Raw genomic sequence first — 24,264 nt, 5'->3', positions numbered from 1 at the left:
ATACACTGTTCCTTTAAGTGTGCCCATGCATTTGTAAACACCTTGTGTTCAAGTACAACAAATCTATCTCATAGTGTGCCCATTCAGATGAGTTAAAAACACACACCAGGCTTTGAAGCAGACAATCAAGGAATGTGATGTGTTGAAATGCACTGCATAGATCTAGCCGTGCAACTTAAATCAGCTCTGATCAGTTGCACAGCTTACAGGGAATGAAGAGCGTGGATTGTGGTCAGTTTTTTTTTTTTGTTTGTTTTTTTTTTTTGGAGTTTGACCATTTTGCTGAGTTTTTCATTCTTTCCACGGAGCACTTACTTTGGCTTTAAATGGAAGTTACTGGAAACAGGGATTGTAAAAGAAGGAAAAGAGAGAAATTCAGTGAATAACAAGCCAGTTGAAGAAAAACAAACTGTTTTGAAAGTGGTGCATGGAAATTTAAGAACAAATAATGTACAGCCCTGCTGATTTCCATTGTTAAAATCCTTTCATTTTCTAAAAACCACACACCCAGTTGCTCTGTTAATAAAATGAAAGGAATACAATGAATCAGACAGGCCTCTTAAAAACTTAAAGTGTAACTTTAAGTTTCAGACAGACAGGGAGGAAGCTGGTCCCTACGGTCACCACTGACGGATAACCTCACCACAGAGCTAAAGTTCATACAGAGTGCAAAGACAACCACACGGGAGTGAAAAAGGGCACGAGTGTTTCTCCAAACCATCCGACAACCTTAAGAACATGTTATCTGTCACAGCGATGCTAATACTGTCCAGGGGCTCGACATTAACCCAAACAATATCTGGGCTCAGAGCGTAACAGCTGGAGAGGAACTGGAGTGTTTGAAGACAAGGAGTGAGCCATGTATCCATATGTATCATCTGTGATCTGCAGCCGTGTTTTCTGGCCCTGGGTGGTTCACAAGGAAGGAGATAGAGAGCCAGGAAGGTGAAGAGGAGGTTTCCATTTGCCATTAATCCGTCTCATTTAGGCTACAAGGTCGCCGCCACTCCTGGCCTCGTTCATGGATCCATTTGTTTGATACTAAAAACAGAAAGAAAACTTAACTAAATTGCTTTAACAGTGAACATTCTCTTACGCAAATACTTTGGTCTCATAAAAGATGTGTACTCATGTCTTTATAGATGGTTTTACAGGGAACCAGACAAAGATGAGCTCACCCCACTTGTTGCCAACCAGCACTGGACACGCTGCATGTCGGGTGCTGTAGTCTCCCTCCCCGCTGGGAAACAGATTGTACCAGAACACTGCACTGCCCTGGAGACACACAAACAACAGGCAGCACAGGTTAGCAATGTTACGCACACTCCAGGAAGCCCCGTTTCCACTGAGCAGTATAGTTCAGTTCAGTTCAGTACACTTCTTTTCTTTTTCCACTGTGAAAAGTTGTGGATGGTACCAATGGAACCGTTCTGTGCAGTCCCCATTTTTGCCCCCCCCCCCCCTGTTGGGGTACCTAGCACACAGATCTGGTACTAAAAGGTGGAACTGTGAACACTGCAGTCTGTTGATTGGTCAATAGAGGACGGTCACTCTGCTCAGGGCTGAGTTGTGGCTGGTTTTGAGGCTCATGTAACCACTGTTCATACCGTGGAGAGTTTTATTAGTAAACTGTAACTATAAAATGAAAGGATGTTCTGCTGCCTCTCACAGCAGCTGGAGTTGCAGAAAAAAAACTTAATTCACTGGGCCGACTGCTGGCGCCTTTTAAGGTGTAACGTTAACTTGTAATGTTACTCAATGCATGAGTTGATGACGTGAATCCATCAGAACACCTTAAATTTCACTGCGACAACTTTGACCATTACTTTAATTTTTATATGACATACACTTTTTAGTTGTGAGTTACTCTTCAAGCGTTAATATATATTAATTTCGACCAGGTTATGTGAATGGCATATATTCAGATCCTCACTCGGAGAAAAAAAAAAGTCGCAGGCATTGTTCCTGTGCGCTACAGCAACACTAAACCCCAGAGCTTGCCTGAGAAGAACTGAATGCACAAACCTGCTATTTTTAAATACCCCATGGAGACTCTCACTGCTGCCTTTTTTATTTTGTTCTGAAAATGACAGCATGCAGCCTCGTTCTGTGGACGATAAATGAGGTGCAGACTTCCATCTGTGTCACCGGTGCTGAGGAAATACAGTGAGTGCTGGACGGAGCAGTGGGGGACAACAACCCCACACATACTTAAGAGTACTGTTTGCAGTGGAAACCCTAGGGTCTAGGTACCATGTCTGAAGGGTTACTTTTGGTTCCTGAGATACCATACTGAAAGTGTTTGGTGGAAACAGGGCTGAAATTAACCGAGTGGAATGAACAAATAAACATTTGCTTAAAGAAACTGGTCCTGTTTTGCACTTTAATGTTGCTCGATTATGGGATTCTGAGTGCGAGACAGCCATAACTAATTGGTTCTGTTTATCAACAGGTGGGGAACAGCATTCATTCACATCATTTGCACAATTTTGTTTTGTTGTAAATGATTATTTTTAGCGTGTTCTTTACTTCAAAACAAAATTTCTTTACTTCAAAACAAAATTTCCTGTGAATTTGTCACAGCTTTTCATTTAGCGATATAATATGACCAATTCAGACACAGATACTGAGTCAGTAATAATGTACTGTAAGAAGTGGTGGAACATAAGCGCTTACCTTCTGTGGCCAAACTGCTGCACCAACATCTGGGAATACTGTGGCTCCACCTGCTGCTACATCAGTCATCTACAACAGAGACAGAGACAGAGAGGAGAAATAGTTTAGTCTTTAACTGTGAAATCAAATAATGCAGTAGTGTTACCTAATATATTTTTGGAAGCTTACATTTATTGCTTCCTGCATGGTTATAATCCATTTAATTACTGAACTGATTCTCATCAATATTGAAATTGTATTTTGTGGCTCAGTTTAAAGAAAATATTACTTGTGGTATCTTTCTCTTTCCTCCTTCCAGCAAATGTAAAACCCTCCTTATTCCATCACCGTAGCAAATCCTACTTTAACTCAGATGTTAATTTGTGACAGCAAAGACTTTGCACGCTGGCAAAGCCTGTAATCAGAGATGACACCGTCCTTAATTAATAATACTGGGCTGTCACCATGAGCAAAACCAACGATAAAAATTTATGGTGAGCTTCATCACACATTTCTTTGGTAAGTATGACACTGCTCAGTTTATATGTAACTTCACTGTGCAACATGTTGGGTGAGACAGTTCACTGCCCCACCTGGTTAGACCTCATTTTGTTAAAAACAGCCCTCAGATAACCATCTGGTTTTTTTTTTTTACCAGTTATGCTGGCTTACAAATTAATTGTGGCTGCATCTTTTCTCATCTATGCTGTTTATGTCCCATATACTGTTAAAATGGACATACATGTAAATATTTTTGTGATTTACTTATCTGTACTAGGACAGGCATTTAGTTAAGTACCACAGTAGTGTAGTAAAAGTCAATCAAACTTTTTATTTCCCACTCTATGACAGGATGTTGTCTGCTTCTGCTTGTTCAAACACCTCACGAAGGTTATTGTTTTTTGTGAGAGAAATGACTTGTGACATCATGTTTTTATGGCTGAACCATTACATCATTATTTCATTTAATACACATAATTCATCATAAGAAATTCAGTGTCTTGACATTAAAATGTTGACTGGAGTTTAAAATAACATTCTGCATATGGCCCTAAGTAGCATTTCTGACGCTGCTGAAACGTAACGTTTAAGATAGTTTGGCCACAGTGTTGGGTTTAATCTTACATTTACATCATTGGTCTTTAGGGTGTATTTAGGAAGAGTTTACTCACATAGAAGAGCCATGTTGCTATGCGGTTGCCAGTGCCCAGCTCTTTAAAGGCATCTGGCTCATCTTTCTGTGGAGAGAGAAATCAATGTCAGGTTTCATCCCCTGCCATATTAACACCACTGTTCATATATAGATATGAATAACAAAGGATCTTACCCTTCCAAAGTCAAAGTGAGGCTCGTACTGACCTCCAACACCATAGTTTGCAACCTATTTAAATAAACAAACAGTACATGTATATAAGAACTATGCTGTTTCAGTGAGGTTTTGCCTTGTAAGAAAAAAAAAAAAAAAAAGAGCAGAATCAAAGAAGAGAAAGCTGTGTTGAATGTTGACAGCCTTCAACTACTGAACTCTTTACCTGCAGCTCTTCTGCTGTGTCCATTTCCAGTCCTGTGAGATCTTCGATTCTCTGGTTGATCTTGTCAATCATTGGATCTTCATAGCCTGTGAGCCAAGCACTGGAACGCAGGAGGGAAAGCAAAACAATTGAGAAGGCCAAGGGACACTTAAACAGTATGTCAGTGAGGCTTATATTTGTCCACTAGGTGGTAGTAAAGACTTTGAAACAGGCAACTGAAAGACATGTCGTGCTGAAAAGGCTCAAGAAGAAACTCAAGTCTGGCATTACAATCAGATGACAGGAAAGGGAAGTGGAGGTATGAGGAAAATAGGATACGGCCCAAGATTCAGAATCTCCAATCAGCTCAGGGTACAGGGTTGCTCTGAATTCAAACTGTGTGTGCCAAAAACACAGGAGTTTTTTTTGCACAGGAGTTTGGTTAAGGACTACGGCAAAATATTTTCATGGATTTGACTTCCCTCACACAACCTGCCTTTCATACTCACTCACACACCCCAGTCTAAGAGAAGGCCTCTGATAAAACAAGCTCTTGACCGAGCCTGCACTCTTTCTTGTGAAATATTAAAACATGACACAACTGCAGCTCCGCAGACCACTGTTAAATTTAAACTGCCATTTTTTTCTGTTTTACATATTACAAAGCCACATTAAAAGGCTGTCAAGCCACACAATTTTATGATAGAATTAAAGACAACTTATATAAAGATATTTGACGTGACAAAGACAAATTCCAGTATCTGCTCTCAACACACTCTCAAATTTGGGGGATTTTTAAAAAAAACCTCTGAGATTACTCCTGCTAGTCCCAAAGACGTGCTTCTGAAATGTCCTGCAGATTCACTTTGAGAAAGACAGTGATATGAGTCAGCTTTTTTTATTAAGAGTTTGTAACAATAATAAGTTACATTTTTGAAGGGATGCTGCGAGCCAACAATTTTTTTCCTGATGTGTCTTGCAGCCAGTTCAGTGAGCGGTCAAACTCTTAGAGTTTATCCATCTGTTCCCTCTATCACTTAATGTTCACGGACTCTGGAAATGCATGCTGGCTAACACGTACACACAGAAAAACATCAAAGACACACCACACCCTTGTGCCCACATGCACACGCACCCAAACATTAATTACCAAGAACAGTAAAACCAAAGAAACTCGGGGGTTTTTGGTGGTCTGCTAAGCCTGCTATTTTTAAGGGTGGGATGTTTAAAGCCTAACGTACAACGGGAAATGTATTAAAGTAGAGCGATGATTCTAACTACAGGGTGACACTTTCTTAACTTCAACATTCACAGGAGAACAATCTCTCTTTCAAAATGTTAGCAGCATACATCTTTTTATGTTTTTTAAGCATGCGCATCCAGACTCAGGCCCTGGAAGTCTCTTGTCGATATGTTAGTTAAGGACTGAAGCACAGCAGCTGTAGTGAGCTCATACTGTATTACAAATTCATTCCCGTAAAGCGCAATGGGGCATAGGGATTCAGCGTTCAGGATCTCAAATAGCCTGGGAAGGATGGTCGGGGGAAAAGAAAACATCTGTCACAACTGCACAGTTCCATGAAAATTCCTAAATTACTGGGCAAACTGAAAGAACAACGAAAATTTCATCTCCACCAAAAACAACAACAGAGGATTCTTTGGTTTAAGCTCAGTTTGATGTCCTGGCAGATATCTGTTACCTAAACCAAATCCTCTAGTGTTGGTTTTCCAGATGCAGCTTAACATTTTCGTTTTTTCCTTGGTGTTAACTGGATGCAGGGCTCAATATGTCTTTCAGCCAGAGCACAGAGATAAAGATAAAGAGAAGGATGGAGGAGGACGCAATGCAGCCCTCCTGGTAACCTTTGGCCCCTTACCTCTTGGAGACTCTGTACTGGGCCGTGGTAAGTTTCCCAGTTAGGGGGTCATGCACCGTGGCTCGCCTTAACTACAGTAGTTCCCGCAGCACAAGGACACGGAGGTCGAGGAAAAGCAGATGAATAAAGGAAAAACAGGATGATGGAATGTAGTGCACACAAGAGGACAAGTGGAAAGTAAGAGGAGGGAAGAGGGAGAGAAAAGAAAGGCAGATCTGGTCACTAGCTGTCAATGTTATTCTTAAAAGGAGCCAAGAGAGTGTTCCACGAGGCAATGCTAAGAACCAAATTTCCATGTCAAAATAAGATTCACCAGTGAGGAATCAATGGCTGCCTCCAATACACCTCCTGACTCACACAAAGCAACTATGTTAATGTGTACTAGCAGAAAAAGCAACACATTTTTCCCCTTTCTGTAGCAGACTCCTGTGCAGAAACGTATCCAGAACAGATTCTCAAAAAACAAGTGATCTTCGTTTCCAAATAAATTAATATCAATTAGCTCTAAGAATGCAATCGTTTTTATTTTTTCTTTAATTTCTGTCAGTGGTGAATGCACCGTGAGATAATACATTTCTTAAGAACATGCTTTGTAGAGTAATAGTAGTCTACAAATGTTTCATATGCTTTTAAAGCTTTGATCATTCTCAGTTGGATCCTCTGCTTTAGCTCAAGAGCCTTTAAGCTTTGGAAGGGTGGAGAAATGGAGTGATACGAATGGGAGTGCAGAGGAGAAATGGGATGAGTTATTGATGGGAAAAAAGGAGGAGAAAATCTCTCTTTCTCCCTCTCAGCTCTCTCCTACATCCTCTGCTCTTTGTGGCTCCTGGCTATGCCTTACCTTTTGCTGATCCGGTATGATGCTGTCTCCAGCACTCCTGTGATGGGGTTGGAGATGGTGGCCCTGCGAAGCTGTGAAGCCAGGGACATGATTTACCCACACACAGACACACAGGCACAAAGATGTGTGTGTCTGTGTGCTAACTAACTAGCAGAATCACATCAACCAGCCTCACAGCTTTGACGTCCCACCCCTCAACAAACTAAAGCACATAACAGAAACTGGAAAAGCCTGATGAATGTTCCTACTAACCAGACCTATCTCCACAGCGCTGTGTCAGGTCTGTAATCACCGATTATCTTTCTGCTATAGGGGAAAAAATGCTCTGGCGTGTTCTTGCTTCATTGAACCAATCATAGTCGTTTTGCGCGGCACTAAGTCCAGGATGCAGCGACGGCGCTCTCGCAAAATAGTGTCGGAGGTGGATTTGTTTTGGTGGAACATTTGCACATGGGTAGGCGATGTTACTGTGTGATTCGACTTTAACTGATAAAAAAGATAAATATAATTTGATAATCAGTGCCCTAGAGGTGAAGCATGACTAAACTTAAGCTCTGGAGGACCTCACTGGATCCCTTAAAACCCCAGATGATTTGCTGGCTGTATGTGGCTCTAGCAGAACATTATTACGATGACATCACAAAAGCTCAGTTGCTCATCTGGAACGGATTGGTACATTAGTAAAGTCAATGTCACTGGCGCGTGCCACTGCCAGAGCTAAAAGATGTGGCAAATCAACTTCAACTGGCCATGAAGGGAAACAGATCAACATCTTGCAAGAGTCTTGCAAGAGAGTTGTTTTATTCGTTGGGGATCTTTACAACAATTCACTGCAAGAAAAAACAAGCATGCCTTGTTTCATAATCCAAATCTCTTCTTTGAACGTGCCATTTTCAGCAAGTACGTTTTTAGCTTGGAGGATGGTGTTTGTTTCCTGTGGTGAAGGAAGGGGATTTCCAAATGGTAACACGCAGATTGCAGGGTAAAAGGGAGAATGCCGGTTGAAATCAGTGGCCCAATGGCAGGCTTATAACCAGTTTACATCCAGTGAGTCAGACTAGTTCTTACTAGATCACAGTTACCTGTAAAGTGACTAATATAGCTTCATACATGCATCATATGGACTCGATGCTATTACATGTCTGTGACACTGAAAATACTGAGAATTTCTTACTCGTGGCTTTGCCAGTTGCTTGATCCTCTCCATTTCACTGTCACTGATGATGTCCAAGTAGCGGACGATGTAGGGGCGGTCCCACTCATCTTGCTGTTTGACAGGTCCCAGCACATACATGGGGTTGCGATTGTTGTCATAGTAACGGCAGAACAGCCGGCTCTGCCTGCGGGGGGTCTGATTGAGAGAAAAGAAAAGCAGGGAACAAAGGAGTTGAAGCTGATGTGTATTTATTAAGTTGGAAATTGTGTACTTGTGTAACTTATAGTTTTCCTCACCATTCTGATGCCCTCCCCACGACAAAGCATCTCATACTTCTTCCTCTCTGGGAGATGCGGTACGGTCATCTTCTTATTGGACTTCTCCTTCTTTTTACTCGGCTCTCTTTTCACTCGCTCCTTCTCTTTTTTAGGTTCATCCTTCTCAGCCTTTTTCTGCTTCTCCAACTGGAACTCAAAGTACTTCAGGTTGCCCTTTGCACGCTGGTGCTCTGGGTCTAAACATGGGAAAATGAGAGGCCAACAGAAATAACAGTGGTGATTACAAATAGTGTTGGCTGCAGCAATGTCACCTAAGAATATCACACGCCCTGCAATCAAAATAACTCTGCTTCCAACACGACATAATTGTATGCTATTTATTCTGTCTGACCTTATACATTTCTCGGAAACAATACGTGCAAACAGGACAAATTAATTTAGGGGCCCATTTCAAGGAAAACGTGGCATATCAAGGTCACCACCAAGGCTTCATCAGAACATTGTTCCGAGTTAAATGGTGTGAAATGTATTGCAGCATCCATTATCAAGAGTATTTATCGAGAACAAATGCAAATCATGGACTTTGTAGAAAATAAATATGGGTTTGAATATGCCAAGTCAACGCCTATAGGTCACTGAAAAGGACATCCTTCTTATTAGCATTACAATAAATGAATCAAATCGCACCAATCACCAACTTGTCAACTGTTCCATCAATCGGGTTAATCCCAAATCCTAAAACTTGTTGTTGCAGCATTGGCCTCTTTTAAACCGCCCATTCGAGGAGTGAATGTTGCGCCGTTATTCTGCCTCTCTGTTCTGTATAAAGACATGAACACACGATGGGGGGATTGTTGTTTTACCTTTAAGCTGGCAGCAGAAGTAATAACAGAGCCAAATCAATATCTATGTAAAAAGTGTGGGCTGGCAGGACAGGACGGAAGTGACATTTTGACGTTGTGTTGTGTTTGAGATTTAAAAAGCAGCTAACAGCAGTTAGCAGCTAACTCAAAGCAGAAGAATAGCAACCGAAAATGCCCGCATACTGGGGAGACAATGAGGTCCAAGAGCTCCTAAACTCCTGAAGAGATGACGAGATCGACTGCCATATAACAGGGATAGTAAATCATTATTATTGCCATGTTATGCCACTGTAATTATTTAAAAAGCAATGTCCAATGCTTATGTTGTACATCACACTTGAGGCCAACGCTGGTATGCTTCTGGAACACTGACATGCTATCTAAAATCACATACTTGGGCACCATTATGGCAGCATTGTTTGGTTCTGTGTACGAAAGCAAAGGGTGTAATTTAGGGTCTTCGTTTGTGGCAGTACTGCAGGCTCTTTGTGAAGAAAGGGCTATTGTTGTGGTCTAATTGGCAGGTCAGAGAGTTCTACAATTATTCCTCGTCAAGTGAATAAAACGTATACACAAAGTCCTCTCTGATTACCATTAAATCACTACTAACAAATCAATAAATATAAGTAGACAAATGGCATGAAGATTTCTACAAACATTGCTAATAAATTATATTCACATCTCTGAAGGTTCTGCACAGAAGACTGTTTTGACTATTGCCAAATCTACTAACAACCATAACAAATTTTTGTGAGAATTTAATCCGACCAGTATCTGACTGTAGGTGGTAAAGCCAACATATTGTCACAGACTTGTAGTGGCTTGGACTGGTAACGACTGTGTGGTTTGGAGTGGTTCTCCGCTTAATTTATGCAACTTACTCACTGACTTAATTCAGACAATTTTGAGGACCAATCTTAATGTGCTTTTCTTTCTTAGTAATATCTCTGTAAATTAAGGCTCCTTACGCATCCTTACAGTCTTGTCTAAAACAAAATAAAACCTAGAATCTGTGCAAGTCTGGGACAAAAGTACATCAGTCTAATCTATCTTACGTTTATGCGACATTATCTACCTTGAGTCAAAATTTTACAATCCAAAGTGACACTGTCACTACACATTGCACGACATGCCTCCCGGTATACTTTTTAAAAGTGGAGAAATACTTCAGTGTGGAGGGACTGACCCAGTTCAAGCAGCCTCTTGGTGTACTCCAGGGCTCGCTCTATCTCCCCCTGCTGGTAGATGGCGTAGCTGAGGTAGTCGATCACTGTCACCTTATCAATAGTGGACTCCTCTCCCTGATTGAGCTGTTTCAGGGCCTGGGCCATCCACAGCTCTGTGTGGTAGTAATCGACATCAGTGTAGGCGATTTTCCCCAGCTCGTAACAGTCCTCCACTGTCATACTGCTCTTGTGTTTCACTCCTATTAAGATGAGGACACAGAAAGAGAACATAAAGGAACACATAACCATCTCATGTATGATGTCAATTACACAAAAACCAAGGATAACCCTATATCCCCTCATCACCAGCTGTTTACTGTGACTTTCAGGACACTTAGTCTGTTTTGCTGTTAATTTTTATGCTGATTTGTGCGAGGTAGATGTGGTATGCACAGATTTAAGGACCTTACCAGGTAGGTTTCCTGTAGAGATGGTGTTGGCATCCAGTCTGTAAGTGTCTTGTAACCGGAGGAGAGCTTTAGCTGCCCCGGTCTGGTCCTCATCTGTAGGGAAGTACTGTCTCTGGATGGTCAGGTTGGAAATAAATCCTGAGAGAGGTGGACAGGAGAGGACAGAGAAAGATATAGTAGGATGATTATATATGTGATACATAACAAATAGACAAGTGGACAATAAATACTCTCTCCTAATGGTCAGCCAGACTGCATGGAGTCACTTTGATCTTTCTTGAGAGAATTATAGTTGTATTAAGCCAGACGTGGCAAAAAAGAGTGAGTAATGCTCTTTTTTACCTTCATAACTCAAGTTACAGTAACTAATTGAGGTACTTGATTTCACTAAAATACATTAAGTATGAATGAGCAGCAGACTATTAGTCTAAACAAGCAAACATATACAGCTTTCCCTGGATTAATGATACGCGTCTTTCAAATGTCAAACAGAACACCCAACTCTAAAGACACTGACCAACCAATACCAGGAAATGTATAGCAAGCCCTGGATCACATCACTATTCCCCCTCTATGCATTACATCTGTCATTCGAAAGCCATAAAGTACTTAACATGCACTTCCTCGACATTTGTGGATAAGTAAACTGCTTGTGTTTGCTCGCACATTAGACATTCCTGCCGGCAACTAGTTCCATACGGCAATGTGTGTCACTTGATACTGGTGATGTTTCAACGGTCACCCAGCAATAGATCTTAAATTAGTTATTCAAGTAACGTATTTCGCATATTATTTGACATGTTTTGGGTTTTTTATGAAAATATTAAGATCACTGCTAAATATATGCTAACCACACTTTCCTGTGATTTTTCTAAACTGTTGACACTTAAGTTATTATTTGAACCAGGTCTGCTTTATTTGTACCATCAGTAGTGTCCTTGAGTACAAGGCTCTCCAGGTCTCCCCACTCTGTGTTCAGCCTCTTCATCAGTTTGAAGGCGTTGACAGGGTGTCCCAGGAAGCCTTCAGGGTCCTGTACGGCTGTGTTGGACAACGAATCCAACTTATCAGCCCACCTATCACAAGGATGGTAATACAGAGTTAGATACATTGCTTACAGCTGAATCCATGAGCAGTAACATATTATTGATCAGATATGTTAAGAGGTGTGTGTCTGTTAAGTGTACAATTTTTTGTGCACTTGGACACAAACTCACCGTTTGACCTGCTCAAGCTTGTTCTCCTCTGCTCTGATGTAGTCCTTTAGAGAGGTGACGAGGTCTTTTTCTGTGTACAACAGATCTGTCATCTGGCCTGAGGAGTACAAATCAGAAATGCATCATCATCAATACTAAAATACCAAAAAAAAGGCATCACTAATCTCATCAGATCAATACAGGGTCCCACATACGTGTGAAATCCTTTGCTTCCATATGGGTGGTACAACACAAGTCAGAAGAGGGAGCCATATTTCTAAAGTAAGCACCATATGTTGCTTGACAGCTTTACCTATGGAGGTGAAGAACTCAGAGCTGGCCGAGAGTGACTGCAGACAACTCAGCAACAATAAACAACAGGGCAGCTCCATCCTGAAGAAAGAGTGAGAAAATCATTGTTCAGTACATTAACTTGAAAATCAAAGTGTAAACTCGGCTGAGTACATATCTCTAACGTCACAGTTTCTGTTGGATGTCAGGTATCCGTCCATAACATACCTAAAATTGGCCAGATATTTCAAGTTCTACTCATTCACTGTCTTGATTACTTTAGCTCATTTTCAGTGAGCTTCATCCAACAATTCTTGACCTTAAAACTCATCCAATAGTTCTTCCCCCGTCTCCTAAACCTCCCTGATTTATCATAATGTTCGTCTGCTCGTTCCAGTGCCGCTCCTACTGAATTCAAAACCTAGTTGTTAGCACCATTTAAGACCGGACAATCCACAGACCTCCTGTGAACATTTTTGTTTTTCTTCGACCGAAAATAGTTCCCAATAAAAACTGATGGCAGCAAGACCTGTGGATTGTCTGGAGTAACTGGGGCATTATTTCTGGAGAGGTGCTGCCATTGAGTGAGCAGAAGTATTGGCAGATCTCAAAACCTAGGAAAACTATCTGCATGGTTAAATATTACCAAAGATAGTAAGTGGGTAAGGGGTAAGTGAGAAAATGTGAAAGAGTATTGAACCTTGAACTAAAAGTCTTGGAGAATGTCTTTAATCCTTTTAGAAGTGCAGCCTCCCAGCTACCACACAAAGCCAAATATAAGTCTGTGGTTGGTGACACTGTGTCCGGTTTGGCTTTGGAGTTGGCACAGCCATAGCTACTACATAGCTACTGTGAGGAGTGGCACTGTGATCTACCCAAACAGGCAGAAATTAGAAGAGAGCACAGACAGACAGGCAGGAAAAAAATGTGCAGTCAAGTGTCAATGCTGCTGCTAAGACTATTATCATAAAGCACACTGATTCATTTTAATTCTAAATCTGCATCTGGATACAAGTGTGAGAATTTTGCTTTTAAAATTTCCTGGATCCACACAAGTATATCCTTGTTCTTTGGCCTAACTTCCCCTAAAACTTAATTTATGCGTGCTGGCACATGTTTGAGATATCCTGTTAACAACCTGACGAACAAATGGGATTAGGAATATCCCGAAAGCTTAACCAAAGTCTGTGCAGCACACTGTGTGATAACGTGCTTCCAACACAGGACGTGGACTTGGAGGAAGGCGGTGGAAAGAAATGATTCCAACAGAATCCAAAATTATCCAACACAAGTCAGAAGTGGCGCTTCCAGACTTCAGTATTAATTCCCTCTTGTAAGGGATGTTAAGTGAGAAGGAAAACCTGGTTTGTTACCAATAAAGCAGAGATTAGTAAAGTATGACCTTTGGGTGTTTTAATGGATTATCTATTTGTATTGTGTTGAGACTCTCCTTGGGTCAGACATAACGAAGACAAATGACACTCATGATAGGGACGATAACAGACAAATTCTCACACTACTCTGGTGCCTTTCATTTGAACACTTGTATCAAGGACAATATATGAAGATTAAGAGGTTTTTAAAAGTAAGTATAGTAATGACATGAAGCTAAATTGGCTGGAAACGATCAAGCAAACATTCAGACCATCCAAAAATGCCAAACATTTGATGGTTTCAAGTTCTCAAATGAAAATGTTGCTGCTTTTCTTGGTTTTACAGTATAGTAAATGAAATACCTGACTATATGTGAATGTTAGTTGGAATAAAACAAGACATGTAGGCCAATTACAACAGTTTTTTATGTTTAATAGACCAAACAGCTGTCAGGTAAGTTTCGAGGAAATGAATGGATACCAAAAATAATTGTTAGCTGCAGATCTAACTTGGTTATGTTGTTTTTAGATCTAACAGTGAGCTGCTAATGCTCAAAAATACTTCAATCTCTGACTCTGGCCTCTGACATGAATGTCCCCAGTTTGTTTTTTTTACATAATGGACAAACACAGAAGGTGTCAAGTACAATAACAGCAGTACCGCTGTAAATACCCATTACATGCACACTTGCACACACATGAACCAATTTAAAAAAGCACACACACCTTCATGCTTGCAATATATGCACATAAAAATATATTTACACGCATAAGATGGGTGCCAAAGTAAAGGTCATGGATAAAGTATGCATCAGATTTCTAAAGTCTTTCAGTGAAAGCAGACAACAGGCTCAGGCAGGTTTCAGTCTCGCCACAAAGTCAAGCCTTGAGTGAAAATAAACGAATGACTTCATATGACTTTTCAATTCAGGTCAGCAGCAGGCAGGAAGGCAGGAAGGAAAAAAATCTGTCAGAGCCCTGCGTATTAAAGCAGAATTAAATTACATTAAATTAAAGTACGTTTAAGTGAAACTCTGAGGCAAGATGCAAATTACCATTATCCCTAACTGCTACTACAGCATATCCAGAATCTGTGGTGCCACTTAGACTAAGATACCATGATTGTGCCTCTGCCACTTGGATTTCCAGGATAAAAACTCAATAGAATATAATTACTGTAATGACAGGGTTAACAGCTACTGTGTCTCTCTTGTTATAATATTGTAGAAGAGCAATGTCAAGATTAAAGCGTCAAGTATAACAGTTATAATTTGGATCTATGTGCCATGCCACAAATGACTGTGAGTGGCAGTGAGAGTGTTCACGTGCATGCATGCTTGTACGTGACTGTGAAGACTCCAAGAATGCCTGATGGCCATGTAGCATTTAACCTGCCTGTCACGTGAGATGCCAAACTGTTTTGCAGAAATTTGCATTGTTTGCTGACCTCTCAAACTATGTGCAAACTGGGCTGCATTCTGTTCAGACATGTTCATTAGGACACTCCTGTTTTTTTTTTTTTTAACCTCACAGCCTTGTGTTAATTGTGAGAAGAGTTATCACAATGCTCTCACTTGCAGGGATGGGTCTGTCTCTGTCCTCAAACAACATTGGTAAATAATGAGTTGTGATGTCCACTGCATTCCATGAGTTTTTACTGTTTTCCTGACGCTTCAACTATTTCCTGTTTTGCCTAAAATTACTTTCGGCAAACCCCTGAGACCAGGACTGAACCAGTTACTTTCAAAGTAGATTCAGCGATAGAAGGAGGAGGAGGAAAAGCTTAACCCCTTCAATACAACAAAATACTGCATTGTAGTAGTGAAACTTCAGGCTGCTGTTGGTGCATACCTTCCTATATTCTTTTTCTTACCCAAAGAAGGTATGAAAAATTACCCAATTGTTGTCATGACATAAACATTTATCCACAGTGGCCTCAGGAAAGAGTTAATGACCATCAAAAAATACTTATGAAACCATTTATGTATGTTTTGTCATCATGACTTTGCAATATTTTCCATCACTGTACTGTATGCTGTTTTATATACAAGCAGTGTAGTTCCCTGCAGTGCTATTTACACATTAAGACCCTTTTAATAATTACAGCCTCACTGCAGTCACTAAAGCATGAAATAAAAATCACTGGTGTTATTTTTGATTGTGATCTGTGACCGAAGGTGAGAAACGTCACCAAAAATGCAGTTTCCCATCTCAGTAATTTTGCCAGTATGCACTCTCTTTCATTTAAAGAAGATACCGAAAAACTTGTTCATGCTTTTATCTCAAGCAGACTTGACTACTGCAATGCCTTCTTCTCCAGACTCTCAAAGAAATCTTTAACCCTTTGAAAGTTGGAGCACGTCACTTTTCTTGTGCTGCTTTCAGACGCCTTTCTTAAGTATTTTCACCTTTGAACCCTGAGCAAATTGGCACAATTTATTTCAAAAACATGGGAAAAAAGGCATTGAGCAACTTGGTGAGAAATGTCCCACAAATTGCAAAAAAAATATTTAAAAAAAAATAGGGGGAAAAAGCTAGGGAAAAATTGTATTAATAATTATTATAATTATTACATTTTAAAATTATGTTACCAAAATATTATAGGGTTTAAGCACTCTGTCCAGATCATTTCCTTGTCTCTTTTTTTGACAAATTTTCTTGTTTACAATTTTCTCTTTTTACTCATTCCTTGCTAATTTTTTGAGTCACTTCTTCTTTTGTTGTTCATTGCCTTTTCCCATGTTTTAAAAGAAATCAAGCCAATTTGCTCAGGTTTCAAAGGCTTAAAGAAACTTCAAATGATCCAAAATCCAAAAACATTGAATACCTCCCTATTCATTTTAGAAACCATTTTGCTTACAGTTTTTTAATCTCTTAATGGACTAGCTCCTGATTATTTGACATCTGATATGCTGGTCAAATACATACCTTCCAGATCCTTCAGCTCCTCTACCACTGCTCTACTAAATGCCCCCAGAGTATAACTAAAAAGTACAGTGATGTTGCATCATGTGTCACCGGCCCTCGTCTCTGGAACATCCTTACAGAGGTCAGACTCTGATTCAGCTGACAAACAAAATCTGAAAACCTCTCTTTTTAGACTTGCATTTATGAAGCTTTTATTAAATTAATTAGTATTAATGTATTGGTAATTGGTAATTAATTAGTATTAGTACCTGATTTTTTTATATGTGTGTGCATGTGTCTGTGTGAGTGTGTGGTTGTGTATGTGTATCTCATTTACTTTATCTTACTGTTTTGTATCTGTAGTTTGTCATTTTAGTATGTAAAGCAATTTGAGTTGCACCTACTGTACAAACAGTACTACACAAATAAAGCTATTATTATTACAGTTGTCATTATAATGTTTTGAACAAATATTAGCCTATTCTTCTCAATCTGTGTTACATTTAAGTGGCTTCCTTGCAGAGAAATCGCCTTCATCCTAACTGTCTTCTCCAAGTTTTACAGGGAGTGTGTGTGAGGAGTAAGATAACACAGGATGTGGATGGAAGAGGACTGCCACGTCTTCGCCCCTCCCCACTGGGGAAACTCATGAGGACTGAACACTACGCAATGGAGTCTGACTGATTTCACCACGAACAACCCCAAAGTAACCCCTGCAAAGTCACTGACAGCACAGCAGGGGGGCTTTTAATTCCTAAAAGTCCACAGTTGTTGTTTGATTACTCCCAGACTAATTTAGCTAATTGGCTAACCAACAGGAATGTAACGTAAAAATAAAAGTTTCCATTTGATGTTAGCTTTTATCCCCAAACAGCCTGACAGTGTAGACTCACATAAGTGTGTGAGATGGTTCACTGTGTGCCTGTTAGTGCACATAATGTCTTAACTAATTAAAATTGTGCGTACTGTGCTGTTATTGTGGGAATGTATTGTACAGCTGAGTGGAGGCAGCGGCAGCATCCCACGCTGCATTGCACTGGAATGCCATAACATTGACGCTAATACTTTCATAAGGTAAAACTCAGGCTCGGTTTTCTTTTCTCGCTTATTTCGACTTTTAATGTGGCTTTTGCTAATATTACTCCCTTTTAATCAGTTCACTCTTGTTATATTCTTTTCTGCTGCTTAGATAGATCATAAAAATCAAAGTTTCAGTCAGGTTAGCTAGTTTTAGCTAGCTTAGCAAGCTAACCTAACTTTAGAGGAATAACTGTTAGCGTATGGAACGTTGTCTGTTGGTCCCAACTGAAATCAGAAAACACGGTGAGTTCACAACTGTAAGTTGACATGTTAACGACCTGAAAAGGCTGCAAAGGTTTAGTTTTAGTCATCTTATCAGCTTCAGGAGTTAATATTTACCTAAACGAGTACATCCTGCAGCAGAAATGTGTCCCCCCGCGTGTTCGGTCCTCTTAGAGTCTCAGCTCAGCCCGGACCCGGTGCAGCTAACGGTGAGGAGATCAACACGCAGTCTGATGGCTCGTCCTATCTGGGATGTTTCAGCGCACTGTTGGCCATCTGGTGGTAAGGGCTGGATTCTTAAAAGTCTGGATGCTACGTGCAGAAGCTCACATGCATAAAGTCTGCTGCTGCTGGAGACTTTGGGGGCTGGCGTTCGGAAACTGCTATGGGAGGTGTCTAAGTTGTCTTGACCCGTGGAGAGACAGCCGTGAATGAGTATTTAGGGTTTTGAGGTGAAAAAAAAGTGTGTGTGTGTGTGTGTGTGTGTGTGTGTGTAACAGCTAACGTCACCCCATTGCCACGTTTTGAAACTGTGCTCCAAAACTCGGATGTGTTTCCCTCTGTTTTGGCTCATGCTCTGCTGTAATATATTTTCATTGACATACAGGCATGTGCACCCTGGATTCAACATCTCAATTCAAACTGGTGTCCTGTGTAGTTGTGCAACCTCTAACTTGGCCCAACACACTCATTTCACCATTTTCACCTGCAGCCTCCTCTTCCTCCATCTCCCACTCTCCAGAAAATTCCTTTGTCCCAACCAAAAACTGTGACTGGAGGGAGGGAATTCCAGCTGCATGCAACTGAGTTCAACAGGGTGGAGCTAAGTGTGTGTGTCCGTGTGTGTGTGTGTGTGTGTGTGTGTGAGTGTGTGTAAGAGAGAAATGGCAGAAAGAGTGATGGCAATACGTGCAACAAATCTCAGCTAACTGTATCTCAATGGCATGCCCTGCGTAAACACTACAGGATTGTATATGTCTGCTATAAACACTGGCTATATGCAAGCCTCCGTTCAGTTTTTTAAACACTTTTCCACACTATGCTGCAGAATCGTCACCTCATGGAATACAACTGAAGAAAAGAAAACTTTCTAATGTAAAATACTATTTATTAATGTGTACGTTCTAGCAACTATCATCAAGCAACATGTCATGACAGGGATTGTGTCATACTGAGTCAGAATAAGTCATTAAATTAATTATCTGCATGATTATTGTCGTTACTGAGGAGCAGCGTAATAAACACAGTGTGATTGTGGTTTGACAGTGAAGCAAAATTAATGTTAAACTTGTGGGAGAAATACTCCTTTCAAGTCTCTGAGTCCTTCTTGCAGTCCAAAGTCCACCTCTGTTTGTTCAGTCTAAGCTCATTTAAATGTTTTCTCAATGTGAATTGTACAAAAAAATAATAATCCAGTGTATGTTTCTTTTCTTTTCCAAACAGTCATCTGCGGATGTCGTTTAGGGAGGTGAGTCTGCTCCCAAACAGCAGCTCCTCATAGGTCAGCAGCTGACGAAGGAAGTTCACGTTGGGTGCTGTGCATGCCCTCCTCTCCTTCAACCAGCGCAGGGCATGAAGCAGCGACCAGCGTCGATGCTCCATGAGGAAGGCCAGCGTTAGAGCTGAGCTGCGGCTCCTGCCTGTGCTACAGTGGACCAGAACGCGGCCGGCCGGCTCAGCCATCAGGGCTGAGTTGATGAACCTGGATGCCAGCGGCAGTGCCTCCACCAGATCCTGCTGGGCGTCATCACTCAGACACAGCCTCAGGTAGCACAGTGTGTTGGGGAAGGCATCAGGGCAGTTGGCAGTGGCATTGACCACATGCGTGATGTGTAGATTCTTGATGATGCGGTAGTCAGAGGCCTGGGAGGCAGAGCCCTGGTAGAGGGCATCTTCCAGGATCTCTGAGGGGTAGATGGTGAGAGTGTGGCGCTCAGGTTCCAGCAGGACCATACGTTGTGTGCAGAGGAAAGGGTAGAGGGCATGGAAGGCGGAGAATCCCCCCAGCAGGATGACAGGGTCCATTCCTAAACCACTGAGCTGGAAGAAACAGCGCTGGAGCTCAGGGGAGTCTGTCCTGGCCTTCACACTGCCAACTGAAATAGACACAGAGACACAGAAACAATCACAGTGACAAAACACAGACAGAGAGAAGAAATCAGCGCAGATAGCAAGATAGATGTCAACAACACTAAGTCTACAGCCACACCAGAGGCTCTGTGAGGCTGTACTCAAGCACAGTGGTGCTAAGGTCAACATACGCACAATGCAAATGCTAACATGCTGATGTTTAGCAGATATACAGTATTTACCATGCTAAGGACAGCATCTTAGCCTGTTAGCATTTGGTAATTAGGGCAAAGTATTGTGGAGACCAAGGTGACATAGGTCATGAAACAAAGTAACTGACAAATTGAAAATTCGACCTGATAATAGAGGACTTAAGGAATCACCAAATGTATTTCAATTCGTCATGACTATTCAGTAAAATCCTAAAATGTCACCCTGTTGGTAGGGTCTGAATGTGGTGTACTGACCTGGGCTGCATCCCTCTTCTGCATACAGCAGTATTATAGAATACTTCTGCAGCTCTATACAGCTGATGAGACAGCCCAGCACAGGGTGGATCACCGTCACAGCGGCCCGCGCTGTCACCAAGTGGCTATCCTTGTACCTAAAACACACATTGATAATATGCACATAGATTATGTATCATAACTGCAGCAGTTACTTTGCACAATGTAATTCTGTAGCCGATAGATCTTTTAAAGGTGGAGGCAGGCTTTGTTCTATAATGTTTTCTTACTTCCCAAAAATTCCAAGGAAAGACTAAAATCATAGCTTGTCTTTGGCCCCAAGCCCATTTGTTTTTCCTGAAGTTAGAAAGATTGGGTAGCTTTAATTTATGAAAATAACAGAAAAGGCTAACGAATTTTCTGAAACAGCTGGGTACTGTAGTTTGTAGCAAGTGTTTAACAGACGTCAGTCGTGCATAATTTTCAGCAGCAGACACATTTAGTGCTCTACTGAGTATCTCCAGGAGCAGGACGGTGGATGTAGCATTGACTCAAAATGAACTTTTTCTTTTTTTCTTTTTTCTTTTTTTTTTTTTAATTGAGCTTTTTTAAACACAAAAGATTCATGAACACAGCATGACGAAAGCACAAAAGGTTGCTCCAGTATTATACGTAATACATTATTATAGGTTATACAACAGTTAGTTCCGGCCCTGCAATCTGATTGGTCGAGAGACAGTAAAACCGTGATGATATTGGAGTACAACATCACGGTTATTTCACTGTGTATGTATCACTCCGCCTCACAGCTGATTTCAATCAACAATCAAATCAAAACTGACGGTTAGTGTCAGTTAGGTCAGCAGTTGCGTTGTAGGCTAATTAATTCATCCACTGTCAAACAGCCAAAAATATGGATTTATTTCCTAAATTAAGTTTTGAATTGAACTATGAATGGTCATCACAGGAAGATGAGGGAGAGGAGAAGCTGAATCCATCTGAGCACACATCCAGGTTTGTCAGTGTTTCATCAGCGGAGCTCAATGACTTGGAGAAAAGCAACATACTGTCAGATCAGAATGCAGAGTCGGCTGTGCCTGTGAAGCGACAGTCCACCATGCAGTCACCAGAGACTTATTTCACCGGCTGCACAATTAATGGAAACGTGCAGATAAATGTGTATAAAGAGTAAGTGCCTGGCGCACCATGTCTGCGTTACATAGCAACGGTGACAGGGGAGTCCTGAGGGAACTATTTTTGTTGGCGGAAGACAAATAAAATGTTTAAATTATCTATTTTGTCCTCATTTTTCAACATTTCTTAATCAGCCTTGCTTATTTAACTGTTGAACTGTTGTATAAAAGCAACTGCTGTGATTGTCTTCGGCACTCGGCCTGCGGCCTTGTGCCTACGACCGAATCACAGCCGTGACAATATCACAGTACAACATCACTCCCTCTCATGTGATATTGCTTAACTAAGTAAAAAGAAACCAAAAATATAAAAAACAAATAATCACAATATGAGACGACAACACAAGATAGAAAAACACAACAAAATAGGGCTGCATAGCCGTACGGTCTTGTTGGAGTCGCAATCAAGTCCGCCGCAGCGTCCAAAATCACATGGGGGGCCTGAAAAAAGGCCACACCCATACAGGAAACGCCAGTCCCTCCCTAAAAGAAAACAACAACATTCTTTTTCTTTTTAATGAAGGAAGTTAAGATGAGATGAGACAAGATGAAATGAGATGAGATGAAATGAGATGAGACGAGATGAGATGAGATAAGATAATCCTATTTGTCCCACAGCAGGGACGTTTGCATGACAGCAGCAGAGGCGTAGTGCCAGCAGGAAGCATCAGTAGAAAAAACACAAAGCAATATTTAAGTACGTATCAATAACAAAAAAAACACAGGTCAGTGTGATAAGTAAACTGTACAAAACAAAGATTGATTTCACATTATTAACTGATGGGATAGTACAGTTATTGCACAGTTTAGCATATATTGATATTGCGCCTGAGAGATGATTGTGTGCAGTGAAAAATAAAAGCAAGACTTAATAAATAGACTGGCTATTTACATTATTGCACGTATCGAGTATAGATATCGACCACATGGAAGTTTAAAGGAACTTTGGAAGTACTAAGTATGGAAATCTAAAGAGAACTGGATACAGCATTGCCATGAATGTTGCTCAGTGGTGCATGAAGACAGAAAAGTTAGGGAGCGAAATTACCCCGAACTTCTGCATCATTAAGCCCATAAAGCAAGTGCATTAGAGATTTCACCAGCACGGTGGCTGACTTCCGACGGCCAAGCTGACGACCTTCAGTTTAGCTGGAAGTAGCGAGCTTTTGGGGCATAACGTGAGGGAGCCAGATGTATATGTAAGTAGCAATCTGCATAGGCCTGCAAATTCTACTGTGTCTTAGACAATTTGCTTCAAAGTTTGGACCACTTCCTGGGGGCCATGTTGAACAGTGCAACAGTGTGACTCTTTGATGGACAACGAGCAACCATATGGCACAGTGGAATAAGTATTAGCATTTCAGGCTTTGGATACTTGGACAATACAGGTTAGTAGGATCAATTAACTGTTAGTTTCCATCTTTTAATTAAAAAAATATCACCAAACCCCGTCCTTTAAATCAGCTAGTTGTCCCAAAAACTGTGCCTTAGGTAGGCCAGATGCCACATTATTTTTGAGATCACTTTACAGCTAAATAGAAACCAAGTCTTTGTTGAGATAGATGTGATGATTCGAAACTGGTAACCTTTGAGACCAGACTGTGCTGTTAATGGATTGCAGTTCATGCAGCACCCACCTATCTGCGCTGCGGCAGTCCAAGATGAGAATATAGTAAGGATCATACAGGGCAGGCTGGCCTTCCTCTGCACTCAGCAGGTTGTACACTTGCTGTGGGGTGATATAGCCTCTCTCCACCAAAGCTGTCACTGGAAGAGTAGGAACGAGCGCCTCTTCTGGCTCACACACTGAAAAAGAATATAATGTATCTGCATGTGTGTAGTTGTGTTAGTTGTGCTAGAAGTAAAAATACTCCCTTTACCTTTGTTCTGAGTAGGTATGGTGGAGGAATGGCCACTGTCAGTGCTGTTGACCTCTCTGTCACAGATGCTGCTCTCTGTTTGGTATGTGTTGACAGGCTCTCCGGGGGCCACTCTACAACTATTATTCACTCTGACACGAACACAGACACATGCTCACAGAAGAACTGCAATTTCAAAGCAGTAATGCAACAACAACATAGGAGACTTAACACAAAACTAACTTATGATGACTCACCAATGCTCTGATTTTTAAAAAACAGCAGAAGTCTTACCTGGACAGAACTGCGCCCATTTCGTTTAATTCATCTGGCAGATGCATCAGCTGTTCCCACCCGCCCTTCATTAGAAGAACATGCTACACCAAGACACAAAGAGATAATGTGACAAACTTCAGCCTTGCCTTGAATTAAGCTGGTAGTCAAGGAGACGGTCGAGTGCTCTAGAGGGCCACATGGTACAGTAGCTGGCTGTGACAGGTGAAGGAGGGGAGACCTGGATAGAAGTCCTACTTCATCCAAATTACAACCAATAGATTCAGTGTTTATGGTAATTTGGTGAGCAAAAGGCTCTGAGTTTCTCTCAAAACCATACACAGAGTCCTGTAGTATTTAGTAAAAAGAAGAAAGAACGAATAAGGCAGGATGCATGAAGCAGTACATGTACCAGGACGCCATAAGACATCAATTCAATGCCTTTATGGACAACAATTTGGGGGAGTAACATGTAATGGGGCTACATAACTATAAGAAATGTAATCTGTTCCTGACAAAAATGTTGGTGATTACAAA

The 24,264-nt window shown here is 41.1% G+C and overlaps 2 protein-coding genes across 3 annotated transcripts; both read right to left on the bottom strand.

Annotated features, from left to right (window-relative positions):
• Positions 1-235: 235 nt before the first annotated feature.
• Positions 236-18,162, bottom strand: p4ha1b (prolyl 4-hydroxylase, alpha polypeptide I b). 2 transcript variants are annotated; one of them, XM_033613255.2, is made up of 15 exons: positions 18,004-18,162; positions 12,327-12,406; positions 12,035-12,131; positions 11,742-11,893; positions 10,818-10,955; positions 10,368-10,607; positions 8,337-8,554; positions 8,059-8,235; positions 6,885-6,955; positions 4,188-4,287; positions 3,983-4,036; positions 3,828-3,893; positions 2,677-2,745; positions 1,179-1,275; positions 236-1,041 (listed from the first exon to the last, which is right to left on the bottom strand). In XM_033613255.2, the coding sequence occupies exons 1-15, from the start codon at positions 18,015-18,017 to the stop codon at positions 971-973; spliced, it is 1,644 nt and encodes a 547-aa protein (XP_033469146.1). In that variant the 5' UTR covers positions 18,018-18,162; the 3' UTR covers positions 236-970. The 2 variants fall into 2 exon arrangements, with proteins under 2 accessions (XP_033469146.1, XP_033469147.1); XM_033613256.2 differs by lacking the exon at positions 6,885-6,955 and adding an exon at positions 6,044-6,114 and having other exon boundaries at positions 237-1,041.
• Positions 18,163-19,308: 1,146 nt separating this feature from the next.
• On the bottom strand, positions 19,309-23,768 carry LOC117248118 (serine/threonine/tyrosine-interacting-like protein 1). Its single transcript, XM_033612868.2, has 5 exons — positions 23,749-23,768; positions 23,476-23,606; positions 23,233-23,401; positions 20,424-20,560; positions 19,309-19,982 (listed from the first exon to the last, which is right to left on the bottom strand). Exons 1-5 carry the CDS (start codon positions 23,766-23,768, stop codon positions 19,330-19,332), a joined length of 1,110 nt encoding a protein of 369 aa, XP_033468759.2. The 3' UTR covers positions 19,309-19,329.
• Positions 23,769-24,264: the final 496 nt, after the last annotated feature.

Source organism: Epinephelus lanceolatus, chromosome 17, assembly GCF_041903045.1.
Source record: "Epinephelus lanceolatus isolate andai-2023 chromosome 17, ASM4190304v1, whole genome shotgun sequence".
Lineage (NCBI taxonomy): Eukaryota > Metazoa > Chordata > Actinopteri > Perciformes > Serranidae > Epinephelus > Epinephelus lanceolatus.
Note: the sequence above shows the minus strand (reverse complement) of the source record. Positions and strands in the feature narration are given on the sequence as shown.

What these genes read in the sequence shown, in the direction of transcription:
- p4ha1b (XM_033613255.2), bottom strand. An exon ending in TGAGTTCTTCACCTCCATAG is followed by an intron (nt 12,132 to 12,326) that starts GTAAAGCTGTCA and finishes TGTACTCCTCAG; the next exon opens with GCCAGATGACAGATCTGTTG. An exon ending in CAGCAGTTTGGCCACAGAAG is followed by an intron (nt 1,276 to 2,676) that starts GTAAGCGCTTAT and finishes GTGTGTCTCCAG; the next exon opens with GGCAGTGCAGTGTTCTGGTA.
- LOC117248118 (XM_033612868.2), bottom strand. Translation starts at nt 23,768, where the DNA reads ATGGGCGCAGTTCTGTCCAG. An exon ending in ATGGGCGCAGTTCTGTCCAG is followed by an intron (nt 23,607 to 23,748) that starts GTAAGACTTCTG and finishes TGTTCGTGTCAG; the next exon opens with AGTGAATAATAGTTGTAGAG. An exon ending in AGAAGAGGGATGCAGCCCAG is followed by an intron (nt 19,983 to 20,423) that starts GTCAGTACACCA and finishes TGTCTATTTCAG; the next exon opens with TTGGCAGTGTGAAGGCCAGG.